The sequence below is a fragment of the Miniopterus schreibersii genome (assembly GCF_964146895.1).
Source record: "Miniopterus schreibersii genome assembly, chromosome: 15".
Classification (NCBI taxonomy): domain Eukaryota; kingdom Metazoa; phylum Chordata; class Mammalia; order Chiroptera; family Miniopteridae; genus Miniopterus; species Miniopterus schreibersii.
Window position 1 is genome coordinate 21,219,098 of NC_138115.1, and position 19,336 is coordinate 21,238,433.

A 19,336-nucleotide genomic window follows, 5' to 3' on the forward strand; every position below is an offset into this window, starting at 1 on the left:
GGGAGTAGAGAAGCCGAGTCCCGGCGGCGCCGGCCTCAGTCTCCCGGAGCCTCTGCGCCGCGCGGCCGCCCGGCCATGACCTGCTACATCTACCAGCTGCCCTCCTGGGTCCTCGATGACTTGTGCCGCAACATGGACACGCTCAGCGAGTGGGACTGGATGCACTTCGGTGAGTGGCCCCTTAGCGACCCCCCGGGCGGGTCTCCAAGCCCGCTCCTCGCCTCGGGTGAAGCGGGTCCTCGCCCGAGGGGCGCTGCGCGCTGCCGCCCGGACCCCGCGCTCGCTGTGCGCCCCCTCTCTGGACGCCGGTGCGAGCGTCTGGAAGGCGTTTTGTGATCTTTAAAGATTTCTGCCGTCGCTCAGTAAGGACCGGCTGTTTACAGTTAAGCTTATAGTAAGAGCTGGGAGCGGCTTCTGTAAGCTACCCGTGGGCTGGGCCCTGATGTAAGCATTTTATCTCTAGTCCTATAAAGCGCGTATTTCTCTTACCCCCCTTCACAGAGGAGGAAGCGGATTTAGAGAGGTAGAGTCGCTTGCCAGGGGCGCCCGGCCGAGCGGCAGAATGGTGTTTGCGCGCAGCGCCTGCCCGCCGCGGCGCCGGGACGCCTTGGTGTGTCCGCTGGTTTGCGCCGGGTGGCCGGCCGGGCGCTGCTGGCGCTCAGGGCTGGGCTGTGCCTGCGGCTCAGGTTCCCAAGTAGTGGTCTGTATTCCAGGTCCGCCATCCCAGCCGGTGATGTTGGGTGAGTTGCTTAACCTCTCTGAGCCTCAGCTGCTTAATCTGTAAACTGAGGAATGAAAAAAAAATTTTTTTAAAAATTGACTTTAGAGATTGAGAGGAAGGGAGGAAGAGAGGGAAACATGAATTTGTCGTTCCACTTATTTATGCATTCACTGGTTGCCTCTTGTATGTGCCAAAACCTTGATGTATGGGGGGGGGGCACTCTAAGCAACTGAGCGACCTGTCTAGAGCCAAGGAATACAAATTGTATAAAAACAACTGACACCTAAGTGTCAGAGATTCTTGTAAGTAGTAAGGAAATGCTAATAATAATCATTCTTAGTTTTATGTTTTAAGTTAGTGTCAGTCATGCCATTTTATTTTTAAAATTGGTATCTATCCTTTCTTTATAATTTAGATTATGCCATATACCACTTTTACAAGAGCATATAATATGTATACATACAGTTGAGAGAGATGAACATGAATGTGTTATTCACCCAGTTTGAGCAAATAATATATATTTTAACCTAGTGGTTCTCAGTCAGGGGCAATTTTTCCCGCTAGGAACATTTGCCAATGTCTAGAGACATTTTTGATTGTCAAAACAAGGGAGATGCAGTGGGTAGAGGCCGGGATGTTGCTCAGCATCCTACAGTGCACAGCCCCCTCCCTAAAGAATTAACCAGCCCACCCTGGCAGGTGTGGCTCGGTTGGTTGGGTGTCTTCCTGCGCAAGGAAACGTCACTGGTTTGATTCCCCGCCAGGGCACCTGCTGAGTTTTGGCTCCATCTCTGGTAGGGGGCGTGCAGGAGGCAGCCAATCGATGTTCTGCTCTCACATCAATGTTTCTCTCTCAAAATCAATTTTTAGCCCTGGCCGGGTGGCTCAATTGGTTGAGCTCTGCCCTGTTCACCACAAAGTTGGTGGTTCAATTCCCTACCAGGGCACATACCCAGGTTCAGGGTTTAATCCCTGCTTAGGGGGTATACAGGAGGCAACTAATGTTTCTCTCTCTCCCTCTGCCTTCTGCTCTCTCTAAAATCAATAAAAACATTTTTTTAAAAATCAATTTTTTAAAGTCTTAAAAGAATTATCCAGCCCAAAGTGTCAGTAATGCTGAGATTCAGAGACTCTGTTTTAAACCAGTAACAAAAATAATAAATGCTTGTTGCAAAATACTGTGGGAAACAAACAGTTCAAATTCCACCACTCAGGGATAACCATTTTTAATATTGGTTATCAATAATAATAATAAGCCCGGCCAGGCCTGGCTCAGTGGTTGAGTGTCGACCTAGGATCCAATGAGATCGCAGTTCGATTCCCGGTCAGGGCACATGCCCGGGTTGTGGGCTCGATCCCCAGTCAGGGGGCGTGCAGGAGGCAGCCGGTCAATGACTCTCATCGTTGATGTTTCTGTCTCTCTCTCTCCCTTCCTTTCTCTGAAATCAATAAAGATATATTAAAATAATAATAATAATAATAAAAGAACAGCAGTAGCAAACATTCATTGGCTTCTTACTATGTGCCTCCAGAGTGTTAGGTGTTTTATGCCTTCTAGCCTTTTTTCTAAACATATTTATTTATGTGTAACCATTTTTCAAAAATCATATCATTTTGAACATTGTAATAGTCTGTGTGTTTTTTTAATTTAAAATACATCACAATTATTTCTTCTTGCCAAGCAATATTCTTTAGCAACATGGATTTATTTTCAGTGTGTACTTTTACTGATTATTTGTAATGGATAAAAGTAACAAATGCACTAGGCTAGATTACGTAAATAATACACCTGGTAGAGGTAACAGAGGCAGGTAAATATCTTTCTCCTTTCTGGTCCTCAGCCTCCCTGCTCCTCTCCCTAGAGACAGTCTGTGGTCACTTGTCAGGGCAACTCTGAGAATGCCTATTGCTGCCTGACTTTCTAGACTGCACTGTGTTTCTTTGCTTGGGTGATCTGTGATTTAACTGCTTTGAATGTTTCCTGGGCAGTGGACAAACTTTGTGTAAGAGACTCCGTCTAGTTTTTTCCATGTTGGCCTCAGTTGTGAATGCCAGAACAACTTCTATTTCTAGGAAATTAATTTAGAAGGCACACTTATGAGGTTTTTTAAAAACAGCTTTATTGCCCTGCCGGGCGTGACTCATCGGTGGAGCATCGACCTAGGATCCAGGAGATCGAGGGTCAATTCCTGGTCAGGGCACATGCCCGGGTTGCGGGCTCCATCCCTAATGACTCTCTCGTCATTGATGTTTCTGTCTGTCTCTCTCTCCCTCTCCTTTCCTCTCTCTGAAATCAATAAAGATAAAACAACAACAACAAAAAACAGCTTTATTGAGGTATAATTCACATACCATACAATTCACTCATTTAAAGTGTACTTACAGTCCAGGGCTCGCTTCAGCAGCACATGCACTAAAATTGGAACAATACAGAGAAGATTAGCATGGCCCTTCCGTGAGGGTGACACACAAACTCGTGAAACGTTCAATATTAAAAAATAAATGATGTGTACAGTTCATCTTTAATTTCTCCTGGACAGTGCTGTAAATATAAAACCTAAAGGTGAGTTTAGATGGTTTCAGGACTGTAAGTTCTGCTACTGCTATATTAGTCTTTTTCAAATGTCACTTATCAGGCATAGCTCTGAAATGTTGATGATCCACACAGGCTGATGAATCACCACCAGAGGTATCTGGATTTCTGAGTATTCATAATTGTGTTACCCAAGGATGGGAGTGTTGAAGTTAAAACTCTAGACCTTAGATTTTAGGATAAAATTTCCTCAGCACTTGACTGAAGTACCAAAAAATGTCTCCAAAAAGTGATAGTTGTAAGTTATCTCAAAAATGTCTAGACTAGGTTAAGGTTCTAAGTGACATGAGAATTCAGTACAAAAGTATTTACTGTGGAGTATAATTCTCACAGATGTATTTTCAGTTTCAGTCCAATAGTTAAAGTATTTGTTTTTTAAGTAACTGTATAAAAATACCTTTAAAATTTTAAGAGAGAAGTCCATGTTGTAGTCTTAATTAAAATGAGAGTCCTGTAGTTGGATTTTGCATCTAATATCTGTTTGGAGTTTTAGAGCCATTGTGTTAAAAAATACTATATGTAGCAAGGAAAAAGTGCTTTTTACTTTTAATCCCTTTGATCAATATGGCTTTTTTTTTTTTTTCAAATTGGTTAATGGATCAACATGAAACCTTGTTAATGTGAATTCGGTTATTGATCTTATTACTTATTTTTCCTAGAAAAGTTAATGTAATAAATATCATTGTGGGAGATTAAAAAAAATGTGCAGTTTGGTGGCATTTAGTATATGCAGAGTTGTGTATCCCTCTCCACAGTCAGCCTTAGAACATTTTAATCACCCCCAATAGAAACCCTGTACCCCTTGTCATCCCTGCATTCCCACACATAGCTCTTGTTTCTCCCTGCTTTAGGCATTGCCTAATCTGGACATTATATAGAGATGTGATCATACAATATGGGGTTCTTTGTGACTTGCTTCTTTCAATCATTTAGCATGTTTTCAAGGTGCATCATGGTGTAGTGTGATCAGTGTTTAATTTCTTTTTATTACTGAATAATATTCCATGGTATGGATATACTGCATTTTATTTACCCAGTTATTAGTTGATGGGCATTTGGCTGCTTTCCACTTTTTGGCTATTGTAAATGATGCTCTTGTGCACATTCATGTGCAAGTTTTTGTGTGGACATATGTTTTTGTTTTTTTTAAATATGTTTTTATTGATTTCAGAGAGGAAGGGAGAGAGAAAGATAGAAACATCAGCCCGGCCGGGCGTGGCTCAGCGGTTGAGCATCGACCTAGTATCCAGGCGGTCGGGGTTCGATTTCCGGTCAGGGCACATGCCCGGGTTGTGGGCTTGATCAATGACTCTCTCATCATTGATGTTCCTGTCTCTCTCTCTCCCTCGCCTTTCCTCTCTCTGAAATCAATAAAGATATATATAAATAAATAAAAGAAAAAAAAAAAGAAACATCAATGATGAGAGAATCATTGATCAGCTGCCTCCTGCATGTCCCCCACTGGGGGTCGAGCCCGCAACCCAGGCATGTGCCCTGACCCAGAATCGAACCATGATCTCCTGGATCATAGGTCGATGCTCAACCACTGAGCCACACCATCTGGGCTGTGTGGACATATGTTTTCATTTCTCTTGGGTAGATATCTTGGGAGTGGAATTACTGAGTCATAGGGTTGCTCTATGTTTAACATTTTGAGGAACTACCAGACTGTTTTCCAAAGTGACTGCACCATTTTACATTCCCACCAGCATTGTATGAGGGTTAGTTTCTTCACATCTTCACCAACACTTGTTATTGTCTGTCTTTTTGATTCTAGCCATTGGAGCAGCTGTGATGTGGTATCTCACTGTGGTTTTGATTTGTATTCCCCAATGACTAATGATATTGATCTTTCATGTGCATATTGGCCCTTTGTACATCCTCTTTGGGGACTCCCTCTAACTTTCTGGGACCTGGAGACACCAGAATTGCTCAAAGTCCTAAGAAGCTTGTCATTGTGGTTTAGAATATAATCCATACTCCTCACCAGGCCTGCCCAGTCTGACACAATCTGACCCCACAGATTCTGACCTCTTCTCTCACACCCTCTTGTTCACCCTGCTCCAGCCACACTGGCCACCTTGGTCCAGACTCAAGGCCTCTGCACTTGTTGCCTCTGTCTGGGACATTCTTCCAGCTCTGTTCCCCATGACTGGCTTTCTAGTCTTTATTAGTTTCCTCTTGCTACTGTAACAAATTACCATATATTTAATGGTTTAAGAACAGCACAGATGTATTATGTTACAATTCTGGAGGTCAGAAGTCCTAAAACCAAGGGGTTGGCAGGGCTGTGTTCTTTCTGGAGGCTCTGGGGAAGAATCCATTTCTTTGCCTTTACTAACTTCTAGAGGCTGCCTGCATCCCGTGGCTCGTGGCCCCTTCCTTCAAAGCCAACGGCATAGCATTGTCAGGTCTCTCTCTGACCTCTGCTTCTGTCTTCGTATCTTCTCTGAATCTGGCACTCCTGCTTCCCTCTTAGAAGGACCCTTGTACCTGTATAATTTTGTTAACCAGTGTCGCCCCAATAAATTCAATAAAAAGGGGAGAGGGAGAAGGACCCTTGTGATTACATTGGGCCCACTCATATAACCCAGGACAATCTCATTTTAAAACCCTTAATTGCCGTACTGGAGTAGCTCAATTGGTTGGTGCTTTTTATTTTTAAAAAATTTCTTTTTAATCCTCACCTGAGGATATGTTTTTATTTATTTTAGAGAGGATAGGAGAGAGAGGAAGAGAGACATTAACGTAAGAGAGAAACATGCATCAATTGCCTTCCAATCATGCCCTGACCTGGATCGAACCTGGGTATATGCCCTGACCAGGAATAGAACCTGCAACCTTTCATTACATGGGACGATGCTCCAACCAACTGAGCCACCCAGCCAGGGCTGCAAATCATTTTAGAAGAGATAAGTCCCTTAGGGCTGATTGTGGTCCTGGGGCATGGGTGTGGGAAGATCCTTAAAGTGACTCAAAACCACACAGCCACAAATATGCATGCTTTTTGGATTTGACAGTTCTTGGCAGAGAACATGGTTGCCCCTGTACATTTCCCTGTTTTTGCAGCTGCATCCATGTTTGCCCTTGGAAGAAAACAGGCTTTTTGCAACTTCACCCACCCCGGTTGTATCTTGAGGGACCCAGGGGCAGGGTTCCTTTGTTGGACCCCTCCCCATCTCTCTCACTCATGCATGTACCAGCCTTTGTGTGCAGCCCTGCTTTGTCCCTGCCCAGCTGTGTGACTTCAGGCAAGTGACTGTCTCTCTCAGCCTTTAGTTTTCTCATCTGTAAAATGGGGATGAGTTGCTGAGAGGCTTAGGGGACATGATGATGGGGAAAGTCCTTAGCACTTTCCCCTTCTCTCAACCAGACAAGGGGCATTTGAGCCTAGTTGTGTCATTTCAGGAGGCTGTGCCAGGTCTGCTCCAGAGGGCTTTGAAGAAGGGCAAGCTTTTCTACCACATCAGGTAAAACTCCTGCAGGATTCTGGAACTCAGACCTGGACGGATGGTCTCTACATGGTGTTAATCGGCGGGGATAAAAACAGGTTTTCACAGAGTGTAGATGGTTTAACAATTACAGATAACATTCATGCCTCATTCATCATGTGCCAACCACTGTTCCAAGTGTTTCTGTACTTATAACCTAATCCTCTCAACAGCCTCTGAGGCAGCCTCATTCGCAGATGAGGAAACTGAGGCACAGGGAGAGGCGAAGGGCCTTCCCCAAGCACATAGCAAGTAAGTAGCAGAGATAGGATTTGAACCGAGGCCTCCGAATCCAAAGTCTGGGCCTGGGCCGCCATTGTACTGTCCTGCTGACGTAAGCACATATTTTTATATTTATAGGAAACTCTGGAAGATTAGAAGCAAAAGTGTAAGCAGTGCTTTTCTTGGGATCTTCCTAGTGGGACATCATGGGGACTTTGATTTTCTCCCATTTTCCAAATGTTCTGTTATCTGTGTGTATGGAGAAAAGAGGCATGGGTGGAACAGAGCCCTCGGCAATTCCCTTATCCCCCCAAGATCCATGTCTTGTTTGGACCGCGTTTTAAAGGTGTGGTTAGGTGCTGCTAGGTCAAAACCTTAAGATACATCACTTTCACGGAGTTAAAATGTCCAAACTATAAGGCACCTTAAAGTTTAATTCCTTTTTCTTCTGTGTTGCCTGTGAGGAAATGCAGCCCACAGAGGCTAAGGGCCATGTTTGAGTTCTCACAGCTGCGGAGTTCCAGGGGCAGCCCTGTGGTTCTATTTTCTCATGAAATCATGCTGCTCCCAGAGAGGTGTGAACAGTAGCTTCCCTCTGCTCTTTTCTCTCTGCAGCTGGAAGCAGCCCCTGACCCTGCTGACATCACTTCCTACTGTCCTGGAATCTGGCCTGGGGTTTCCAGTGACTAAAGTTGTAATTCAAGGAACTTTCCATCCTAACAGGGCGCTTTTATGGAGGCGTTCTGTGTGCAGGAAGCTGTCACAACCTTTCACATTCCTTCAGAGGAGAGGAGATTGTGCAACATGATCATGCCCTTCCTGGCTCTGAGGTCTAACATGGTATCCGTGGCTGTTAGAATCAGGTCCAAACCCCTAGTCCAGAGTTCAAGACCCTTAGTTATGTTTTTCTGGGCTTCATCTTTTGTCTCCCCTTCCTCACTCAGTTTGCTTATGTTTGTATTTTTCAAACAGAAAAGCTCCATGTGCTCTGGCGTACCCATCACAGGATCTCTAGAGCTTGTCTCGGACCTGGAGCACAGTAGTGCTCAATCATATTTTGTTGAATGAATGAATGAATGAATGAATGAATGACTTGATGTTCATGTAGATTTTTTTTTTCTTTTTTTTTTTTTAATATATCTTTATCGGCTTCAGAGAGAGGAAGGAAGAGGGAGAGAGAGAGATAGAAACATCAGTGATGAAAGAGTCATTGGTCAGCTGCCTTCTGCACGCCCCCTCACTGGGGATTGAGTCCACAACCCGGGCATGTGCCCTGACCAGGAATGGAACCTCGATCTCCTAGATCCTAGCTCGATGCTCAACCGCTGAGCCACACCTGGCTGGGCTTCACGTAGATTCTTGCTCTGTGATTTCTGAAACCCTAGAACTGAAGGGTGATTATTTTGTTTCTAGTTAAATAAAATGCCTTTCTCTCTTCAGTAAACTCAGCGGAATACTTTGTGACCATTCAAAAAAGCCATTTATGAAGAGCTTGTAACAACTGGGAAGACGCTATGGAATAAAGTTAAATAAGAGCAGGCTGCAAAATCTTACAGTCTTACAGAACCACACCTATGTGTGTGTGTATGAGGGTGGGGTTCAGAAGGGAGAGTGCCCTAATAGGATGCTATGTAACTTTTTTTGTTAGTTTTCCCCCCGTATTTCCCAAGTTTTCTTCAGTGAATAACCATGAACTTTATTATAAAAAATGAAAAGGAATGCATTACTTTAATTATTGCCGATGGTAGTCCCCCGCAAATTTTGTACAGTGCTTCAGAGCTGGCAACATGCTTTTAGATCACAGGCGCTCTCGATTCTTCTAACAGTCCTGTGAGGATGGTGGGCCATGGTGGGCTGACTCATTCATTCAGTCATTCACATTTCCCCTGCCAGGGCTGGGACTTAAGGGGTGAGAATGAGATGCTCACGGTAAAATTTAAGGAGGCATAAGGAAGCACCTACTCTTCAGGTGCAGCAAGTGTTACCAGTGATGTTGGCAGCGAAATGGCACCAGTTGTTGCTGGTGAAGTTAGACCTCGGTTCTTGAGTTCAGCAAAGAAAGAATTCAGAGCCAGGAACTAAAATTATAAGAAGTTTATCTAGCCCAGCTGGCGTGGCTCAGCGGTTGAGCATCGACCTAGGATCCAGGAGATCGAGGTTCAGTTCCCAGTCAGGGCACATGCCTGGGCTGCAGGCTCGATCCCCAGTCGGGGGCGTGCAGGAAGCAGCCCATCAGTGACTCACATTGTTGATGTTTCTGTCTCTCCCTCTCCCTCCTTCTCTCTGAAATCAATAAAGACATATGAAAAAAAAGAAAAACAGAAGAAGTTTATCTAGAAAGTTACAGAGGAGTAGAAGTGAGCCTGCTGGACTGCGTAGGCTCAGGAAACAAGTTACAAAGCAAAAGAAGGGCCCTTGGGAGCTTAGGAGAGAGAAAGGCAAGGGTAATGCGCCTGGTGGGAGGAGAAGGGGGGAAAGGGAAAGGTACAGGGGTGCTCCCTAGAGGGAGAGCATGCTAGGTCCTTTGTCTTGAACCCTCAAGGCTGGGAGTTTAGGGGAGGATCTCAATAGAATATTCATCAGCTTTATGCTAACGCACCAAAATGAGATTTATTTCCCAGACTTCCATCCATCCTTGGGCGTGGTTGGCACAAATGGCACTAACTGAATTTTCTGTTATCTATTTCCCAGAATAGGGTGATTTAAGCTATTTACCCTCTGGTTGGGGAGGAGAAGTGGGAACTATTTACTTTAATTGCGATTTACTAGCTGGCTGGAAACTTCTTGGCAGTTTTCCTATTCAACTTGTTCTGGCTTTCTAGCCTGTCTCAAGTGCATGATTGGCCCTAAGAATGAGCCCTTCAAATTTTTTCCCCTTAGGTACCTCCCCTGCCCAAGTCCTGGCCCTGCCACCACTCCGTTCCAGGCACTGTTCTCTGTTCTGGGGGGTCTAATAGTGAACAGAACACATAAACTATAAAGGGCTTCTGTTCTACAAGGGGAGACGGGCAAAGTTGTTGCCCCGCTGTTACAGTAGAGGAAACAGGCCCCATGGGGAAAGTGACTTGCCCAGAGCAAATAAGCAGCTAAAGCTCAAGGCCCCTGACCCTCACATCCAGTGGTCTGTCTTCAAAGTCTTGTGTTGCAACAAAGTTGCTGTTTAAGTTCAAGTGGTAATGTGCTGGTCCCCGTGGGCACTAAATGGAATCAGCATTATATCTTGCACTGCCTGTGGACCCCAGCTGATGGTGGAATTTCAGGTATGGTAGGGGGGCCGATGGGGAGAATATTATGGACAAAGTCCGGCTAGCACGCTGACCCTCTCATGGAGGGACTGCTTCTCTAACACTAAACAGACCCTCTCACTTGCCTTCTAGCCTCCTATGTGATCACAGACCTGACCCAGCTGCGGAAGATCAAGTCCATGGAGCGAGTGCAGGGCGTGAGCATCACCCGGGAGCTGTTGTGGTGGTGGGGGATGCGGCAGGCCACCGTCCAGCAGCTGCTGGACCTTTTGTGCCACCTGGAGCTCTACCGCGCCGCCCAGATCATCCTGAACTGTAAGTAACCAAGGTGGCCCCGCACGGCTGACCCTCCAGCATGTGTCAGCAGGAGCTGCACGCACTGTCTGGCCTTAAAACCTTTTTGAATCTTAAAAAAAATTGAATGAGCTTTGCTCAGTGGCAGCATCATAACCAACGCTCTATTTATCTGAGGCACAATTATTGCTGATTGAAAACTTTTCCCAATACCCTGCTAGGACAACTTGAAACATAGTTGGCAATGACAATTTAAAAATTTTTAAATGAAAGAGTTTACCATCCAGCTAAGAAATTAGTCACAGGGGTTATCTCTGGTCACGGGTGGAGATGGAGGTCACACCCAGGCTGTCTGGATCCAGAGCCCTTACTCTTTGCTTTTCTCATGGGAACGTCAAAGAACACAGAGTTTGGGCTTTCAGGAAACACTGACATTTTGCCTGTCCACTTCTCTTTTTGCGTAGAACTTTACTCAGACCCCTGCTTTCCTGTTCCACATGCCTCTGTCCTCTCAGGGCTGTGAGAACCAACCTTTGCTCCCCAAGCCTCTTTCTCTTCCCCTTAGCCTTGCTGATTCAAATTGCCCGAGGAAAAGAGATTAAAGCCTATTTCCACATCCACAAATACCCTGGCTGTTCTTTTGTTTTGGGAGTTTGGTTGTGTTTTTACTATTGCTTTGAGTCCTTAGGCAAGACACTTCCCCTTTCTGTATCTTTTTCCCCCTCCAGAATAAAAAAGTGCTATAAATTTGTCACTTTTTGAAGGTGAATCTTGAGGGGTTGTGTGAAGCATTTTAAGTTCCTGTATTTCAACTGGTCAAAGCAGGTTTCCCTTCCCTAATTGTAGTGAGGCAGGATAGTAAGAAGCTAGGAAAATTCCTTGGCAAGTGGAAGAGGGAAATCGAGACAGATAAACAGCAGCTTGCAGCCAGAAAAACGTAGATACCAAGCAGTTTGTAGCCATCTAGTAAATCCTATCTTCCCTAAACCAATGGCAGTTCAGAGTAAATGGTTTGGCCCTGGCTGGTGTGGCTCAGTGTGTCCCCCCATGCACCAGAAGGTCACCAGTTTGATTCCAGATCAGGGCAGATGCCCGGATTGGCCTGATCTGTTACCGGTGAGAGATGAGGAGACCTCAGTTCTTGTCTTCTTTTTTTTAAAAAAATATTTCTTTATTGATTTCAGAGAGAGGAAAGGAGAGAGAGAGAGATGGAAACATCAGTGATGAGAGAGTCATTGATCAGCTGCCTCCTGCAAGCCCCCGACTGGGAATTCAAATTGCCTGAGGAATTTGCCTTGACTGGGAATCGCCTGGATCCTAGGTTGACGCTCAACCGCTGGGCCACGCCAGGCCGGGAAGCTCTTGTCTTCTTGAGGGAAAGATTTCAATCAAGAGACAAAGTGTAGAAAAGAAAGCAAGAATTTATTAACAGCAGCAAAAATATACTTAGGGCAGTGAAACAAGGAGGGGCTTAGATTAGAAGAAGCAATGGGAGGGCCCAGGCTGGGCTGCTCTGGCTCACTGGGAAGTCAGAGAAAAGGGAGCCTTGGAGGATGGTTCAGGGGGTTCACCCTGGACAGGCTGACGCTGCCCATTGCTCATTTGGTTGCAAGTCTCATGGGGTCTGGGCTCCCTGGAGGGAGAGCACATTGGGACGTTCATTTTCTGGGGTTTTAAAGTCTGGGTGTTTAGGGGAGGTCTTAGGGGCAGATCAGTAGAATATTCATCACCTTTACGCTGATATACCAAAATGAGATTTATTCTTTTAATTTGTCAGTCCTTGGGTGGGGTTGGCAAATGGCACTTAACTGGATTTTTGTTATCTGTCTCCAGGAGTTGGGTGATTTAGCTATTTACCCTCTAGTTGGGGAGAAGTGAAAACCATTTACTCTTACGTGTCCTTGGTTTAGGGAAGATAGGATTTACTAGGTAGCCACAAACTGCTGTTTAATTATGTCTCAGTTTCCCTATTCCACTTGTCCTGAAATTTTCCTAGCTTCTTACTTTTCTATAACGGATCCCCAATAGGGGGTGTGCAGGAGGCAGCCAATCACATTGATGTTTCTCTCTCCCTCTCCCTTTCTCTCTCTCCGAAAATCAATAAAAAAGGACCCTGTCTTATGTAAATCACTGTAGTCTGCCCTTAGTAACCATATGTATATGTGTGTGTGTGTGTGTGTGTGTGTGTGTATATATATATATATATATATATTTATTTATTTATTTATTTTAATCCTCAGCTGAGGGTATTTTTTCCATTGCTTTTCAGAGAGAGTAGAAGGGAGAGAGAGAGAGAAACATCTATGTGAGAAAGACACATCGATTGGTTGCCTCTCGCACTTGCCTGGACCAGGGCCGGGAGCAAGCCTGCAGCCGAGGTACATGCCCTTGGCTGGAATCAAACCTGGGACCCTTCAGTCCAAGGGCTGACACTCTAACCACTGAGCCAAACTGGCCAGGGCAAATAAATAAATAAATAAATAAGTAAATATGTGTATGTATATGTATATATTTTGTTTTTTTTAAAGAGTAAATGGTTAGCATTTCTCCCCAACCAGAGAATACTCTCTCCCTCCCAGGAGCATGTCCCCACCCACTTCTTTCCCCACAGGCATGCACCTCACAACCTGGGCAACAATAGGCAGTGGCGGTTCATCCTGGACAAACCCCCTGAACCTGTTCCCAAGGCCCCATTTTCTCTGATTTCTTGGTGAGTCAAAGCAGACCAGCCTAGGCTCATTTCCCCACCAAGTTCTTCTGTTAATCTAGGCCCTTTCTTGTTTCACTGTCCCCAGCTTCAATAAATGTCCTTTAAAAATTCACCTGGACTGGTGTTATAAAATATTTCCCGCAGGGAGTCAAGAACCCAAACACTACCAGCAGGGGCCAGGTCCCCTTTCCGGTAACAGTAGCATTAATTAAACCTTATTTTGCATGTGCTGGTTGAAGATAGTTTATGAGCTTGCTCAGCTGCCTTGGGCAGTTTGAGAACCTGACTTCTGTCTACCACTTAAGGGCTTTACATAGATTTGAGTAAAATGGTGTTTGGCAACCCGCCCCCCCCCCCCAAGTCCTAGAGCTAAAGTGGCTTCCTCAGAGAACTAAGGCTCCAGGTCATATTATTTGTATTATCAGAGACCTCCTGAAGGTTGGGCCTGAACTGAAAGGTGATGTGTGGTAGCTGTTGGGGACCACACAGGCATCAAGTCTTTTGAAATCTTGTACTGCGTGTGGTTGCTGGTCTGACTGTGTGAAGAGCTGGCATGTGGGTCTCTGTTCCTTGATATTTTCTTGGCCTTAATTGCCAAGACCATTGTTACTCACTTTGTCAAACATTAAATGTCCTAAGAATTAGAATTAGTACAGAAGGCTTATTACCCAGCTACCTGGTCCATCGTCTAGCAAATCTGCCTGCCAGTGTCAACCCTGTTTTATTCTTGTGGCCATTTCCTGGTGGTCTCCTGTATTAGCATTCTAGGTTCACGCTGTTACTAAGGGCAGACTACAGTGACTTACATAAGACAGACAGTTCATTTTTCTCTCCTGTGTTACAGAAAAGAGACCAGGCGGCTGGATCGGGTCTGCCTCTGGCCAGCCTGTAGTGCATACAGATTCTTGACTGTGCAGGAAGGATTTTGCAACACTTGAGTCCAGGTGATTTTGAGAGTACATTTATTAAAGTTGGGACAGTGAAACAAGGAAGGGCTTAGGAAAGAAGAAGCAACAGGAGGCTAGGTGGGGCTGCTTTGGCTCTCTAGAAATGTTATAGGAAAGAAACGAACCGAGGTGGGGCTGCTGTTAGCTCACTGGAAAGTCAGAGAAAAGGGGGCCTTGGAGACAGGTTCAGGGGGTTAGCCAGGGATGAGCTGCCACTGCCCGCTGCTCCCCTGGTCTTCGGTCTCATGGGGTTCCTTAGAGTTTAGGAGATGCACACCTCTGGGGGATATAGAGGAGGAAGGGAAGGGCATGGGCTTGCTCCTGGGAGGGAGAGAGCAGCCTGGGACTCTTGAGATTTTTAAAGCCTGGGTGTTTAAGGGAGGTCTTAGGGAAGGATCTCAATAGAATATTCATCAGCTTTTCCAGGTCTGTGCTTTCAGGGTCATGGTCTCCACTGATTGGTCAGCACCAGGGCAGGGGGTTATTAGTCATTTCAGTTGGTCCTAGTATTGCCTTCCTGGTTTTGCTGCTTTTTGGGGCTTGGAGCTGAAATAGAACTGAGGCCTAGATGTTATCTCTAGGGAGGAAAGGTCAGGAGGCCTAAACCACATGACCAGTGATGTGGCAGGAGGAAGGGCCACCATGAGGGCAAGGTCCGGCACCAGTTTTGCCTGTTTTTAGGCACCTGGGGCTTTCCACCCTGGTGGCCTTTTGTATCTGGCTATAAATTGCTCAGTCAGTTTGTTCAGCTATCTGTCACAGTTTCCTCATTTTTCTTGCCCAGGAACTTTCCTAGCTTCTTACTAACCTGCCTCAATAGGGCAGTTCAGTGATGCAGAGGATCAGGTTCTAGCTTTTTCATTGCTCTGCCATCTTGGACACCTGGCTGCCAACTCATACTTGAGATTACTACCTGGTGCCCTCCATGTGCACATTCTAGCCAGCAAGAAGGGTGTGCCCGGGAAGCTGCACACCTAACTTCCCTTTACAAGTCATTCGCCAGGACCTAGTTACATGATCACACCTAGTTGCAAGGGAGGCTGGGAAATGCAATCTTCAGCTGGGAGGTTATGTGCACAACTAAAGCTTCTATTACTCTAGAAGAGAAGGTAATAAATACTGGAGGGGTAGCAGTCTCCCTACAATCTTCCCCCTTGGGCCACCCAGATATTCACATACACCTGTCTTCCCACAGAGAAAACATGCTCACCCTTTCCCCAAGGATACAGGTCTGGAGTCCTCATCAGTTCCTTCCTTTTAGCTCATGACCCTGCATCTGTGGGTGATGCGCAGTCTGCACTTTCAGTGCTGGAATCTGTACAGGAAGTCAATTAAAACTCTCATTTGAAATGAGAAACACCCTGTAGTACTTGTTAAAGTAGTTGACAAGTCTGTCTGAAAGGAATTGTAAAAGGTCCCTTCTGCTAGGGGAGTAAGTCCTTTGCTTGGTCCATCTGGCCAGCCCCTTGTTCTCAGGAAACCAGTGATTCTCTAGGTGTGTTTCCCAGATTTCTAGTCATCAGCAGTACCTGGGAACTTGTTAGAAATGCAAATTCACCTCATCTGCTGATTCAGAACCTCCAGGGGTGCTGCTGGCTCTGATGTAGATGAAGGTTTAAGAACCATTGCTTCTCTAACTTCTGGCTCCGTATTGGGGGTTTGGGGAGGGGATAGGCATTTGGAGGATTGTCCCGTCCCCCCGGTTCATTATTCTCTGTGGCCTCATCTGAAGTGGGAAGTGAAGAGAGTCCTAACCCTAAAAGGGACTTTCCCAGACTGCCAGGCTTCAGAGCCTCTGTCATCATCTGGGGCTTAGGAGCTGGAATCAAGGGAGAGGCCAAAGTGTCAGAGCTGTGGCCTCCAGCTAAAGACAGTTTATCTACCTTCACTGCTGAGCTATGGAGCTAGTTAAATGCTACCGAAGGCAGGCCTAGGAGCTGAGCCTGTTGATGGTTGGGATCAGATGCCTCTAGGTCTGAGGATGGAGGCTAGAAACCAGGTGTGCCTCACCTGGGAGGTGAAACCCTCTCTCCTTCCTCCGCATGGGGAGTTAGATACACAGAGCTGGGCAAGTGACTCAGTCATGAACTAAAGAAGTACTTATCAAGTGTCTGCTATGTGCTGGGCACTGGGAACACAGCAATGAAAACACAGACGAGGTCCCAGACCTCAGGGAGCTTGCAGTCCAGTGTGGGTGATGACAGGGGGACACATAACTCACCGCATTGTGGGTGCCCAAAGCACAAGTGTAGGTTGGGTGGGCAGATAGGTAGGAGAGGGGGAGAGGGGAAGATTTGATCTCATCAGGGGAAGCTTCCCTGAAGAAGTGAAACTGAAGTCTCCATTCAAAGGATGAGTGGGCCCAGCCAAAGTGAGGTACAGCATAGGCATTTCTAGGCAAAGGGGACAGCATGTGCAAAGGCCTGGTGGTAGGAAGGAGCATGTTTAAGGACCCAAAGAGAGGTCATGGAGGCCTCCCTCAGCTAGAGGACAACAGGAGTGTGGTGGGCTGAGACTGGGAGAGGGCAGGGTCAGGCCTCCCAGAGTTGCACAGGCTGTGGTCCAGTTTGCTTTCACCAGGAGCTGAGGGAAGATTTTGGAGGGCTTGTACCTGGGGAGTATCCTGTTATACTGGCCACTGTGTGGAATGGGGGCTTGGGTGGCTCCAGGTATCAGCTGAGTAGGAGAGCCAGGAGCTTCTGGAATCTGAAAGGATTTGGGAGGTCACCGAGGTTTATCTTCTCATCTACTGCTACCATCCTCCTGGGAGTCTTAAGTTTCTCAATTTTTATGTAGTCTTTTCTTGGTTGTGCAACCTTGACAGTTTCTAACTTTTGGTTTGGCACTTCATCCAAAGTCATTTCCCTCTTGGAGCTGAGTTCTCATTGAGTGGGGAATTTTTGGCTGCTGCCTAAAGTGAAACAGAGATAAACTCTTTCTGTCCTGAAGAGGCTGAACTGTTGCAAGGGCCAGACAGGGCTCCTGTGTTTGCTCCCTTAGAAGCTTTTCCAACATCTGCCCCTTTCCAACTACCAGGGAACAATAAAACACGGATAGGAATCAGACCCTAAGGCCACTAGGGACTTCCCACTGGAGGTAGCACTGTGTTGGGCCAAGACCTGCCAGGTTAGGAGTCAGTGTATCTGGGTTCTAGTCATAACTTGGATTTAGCATCTAATATATGCCAGGCAAGCATCTTATCTCACAAATCTTGTTATCTCCATTTTATAGATGAGGAAACTGAGGCTCAGAGGTTGACTAACATGCCCAAAGCCACATAGTAAGTAATGGGCCAGAGAGGGAACTCAGGTTCATTTGACCTTAACTTCTACTGGGGTAGGTCACTAGATGGCATCAAGTTTCACCTCCCCCTCTGAAAAATAGATATAGATATTAGCCTTTTTTTGTAAACTGGGAAGCTTCAAAACGTAAGAGATGGTGAGGTTTTTCTAAAGTTATTGCTCTGTGGCCCAGGACAGGTCCCCTGATTTTCCTTCCACCCATTAGTTATTCCATTGGAAAAGAGTGAGGCTCTAATCACTATGGGTTTCTTGGGGGTAGTGTGAGAATGAACAGAGGGGTATGTGCAATACATCTAAACCAGTCCCCAATGTTTTAGAGAGGAAAGGTAAGAGCTGGAGGGAAAGGCACTGTCATTTACTGAACTCCTACTCTGTGCTAAGCTTTTGTAACTAGACTCCTCTGGGTTGCAAGTTTTAGACACATATTAAGATTATCCATTAATCAGGATAGGCTAGGTTATGTTGCAGTCACAGAGAAATAAACCCTGAGATCTTAGTTGTTCAATACAACAAAGATTGATTTCTCCAAGTCCAGTGCTGCCTCATGCATCCTTGTTACTGGCAATGCCATCTGGAACAAATGGCTTCCAGGGTCACTGTGGCAGGGGAAGGGACAGATGAAAGAGGCTCACTAGCTATTAATTGCTTTATCTAGAAGTGACTATAGCATTTCCACTTAAAATCCATTGGCCAGAACCAGTCACATGACCCCAGTCTAATTACAAGGGAGGCTGGGTTATGAGAGGGAGCAAATGACTATTTGGTAAGCACTGTCTCAGCTACAGGTTACCTCAATTCAAGGGGGATTATGATAAGGTTCTACCTAACCATGGCCTACAAAGTCTCCATGGTCTAATCCTTGCCCAGCTCTTTCACCTTATACCTGCCACTTTCCCTCTCATTCATTCAACTCAGCCACTAGGGTCATCCTTCATTTGAGGGGATACACCAAGCTGTTTTTCTGCCTCAGGACCTTTGCATATGCTATTCCCTCTCCTTAGAATGCTGCTCCCTCCCCAACTCCCTTGCATTCTTGCCGTAATGAATCTTTTTCATCGTTTGGATCTATGCTTAAATGATATCTGTCCACAGAAGGCTTTTTCCATGGCCACCCTATAATATGTAAGTCTGTCAGGTACCCCTTTCTTCTCAAGTTTGTTTTCTGCATAGAACCCATTCCAGTTTATAATTAGATATCTCTTGTTTAGCTAGCTTAATGTCAGGGTCATGTCAGTTTTGATAACTAATGACATCCACCGTCCCTAACACGACAAATGAGTGAATGGGGAAGGATGAGTCATTTTAGCAGCTGTTGAAGTACTGGTCCATTGGAGAACCAGAGCACGAGAGAGTGATTAGGAAAACAAGTCATGCCCTCAGATTTGCCTAATTTTGTGTTTAGTTTGAATTGGTAATTTTGAGTAGGGGGTGAGTGTGTGGTGGTGGAGACTTTAGATGCCTAGGAAGGTCAAACCCAGGGATTAGGAAAAGAAAAGAAAGGGCCTAGAAAGTTATGTCTGACTAACAAGCACCAGGGTTCTTTAGTTATGGCTGAATCACTTTCATTTGTTCTAGAAGGGATTCATTTCAACCATCTGAGTCAGCTGAAGAATAAAAAAAAAAGTATAAATATTACATCACTGTTTAACTTGAGGGCTGTGAAGGATGGGGGGGATTTCCAGAATGTGCCCACAGAGGAAAGACTTGTCAGCAGCTACAGTCCCCTCTGCTCACGTGTGTGTTACTTGGATTTGCTACTGTGTTAAATGTTCCTAGGCAGCCGGGGAGGAGACCCCAGACCCCTCTGCCAA

General features: G+C 45.7%; 1 protein-coding gene across 1 annotated transcript in view; it reads left to right on the forward strand.

The window, feature by feature from the left end:
• Nucleotides 1-19,336, forward strand: part of IRAK2 (interleukin 1 receptor associated kinase 2) — a 52,734-nt gene continuing 33,398 nt past the window's right edge. Inside the window, exons 1-2 of the mRNA XM_081159935.1 lie at nucleotides 1-169; nucleotides 10,405-10,587. Of these exons, the coding sequence (XP_081016061.1) occupies nucleotides 76-169; nucleotides 10,405-10,587 (277 nt within the window). The 5' untranslated portion in view covers nucleotides 1-75. The remainder of the gene's footprint in view (nucleotides 170-10,404; nucleotides 10,588-19,336) is intronic.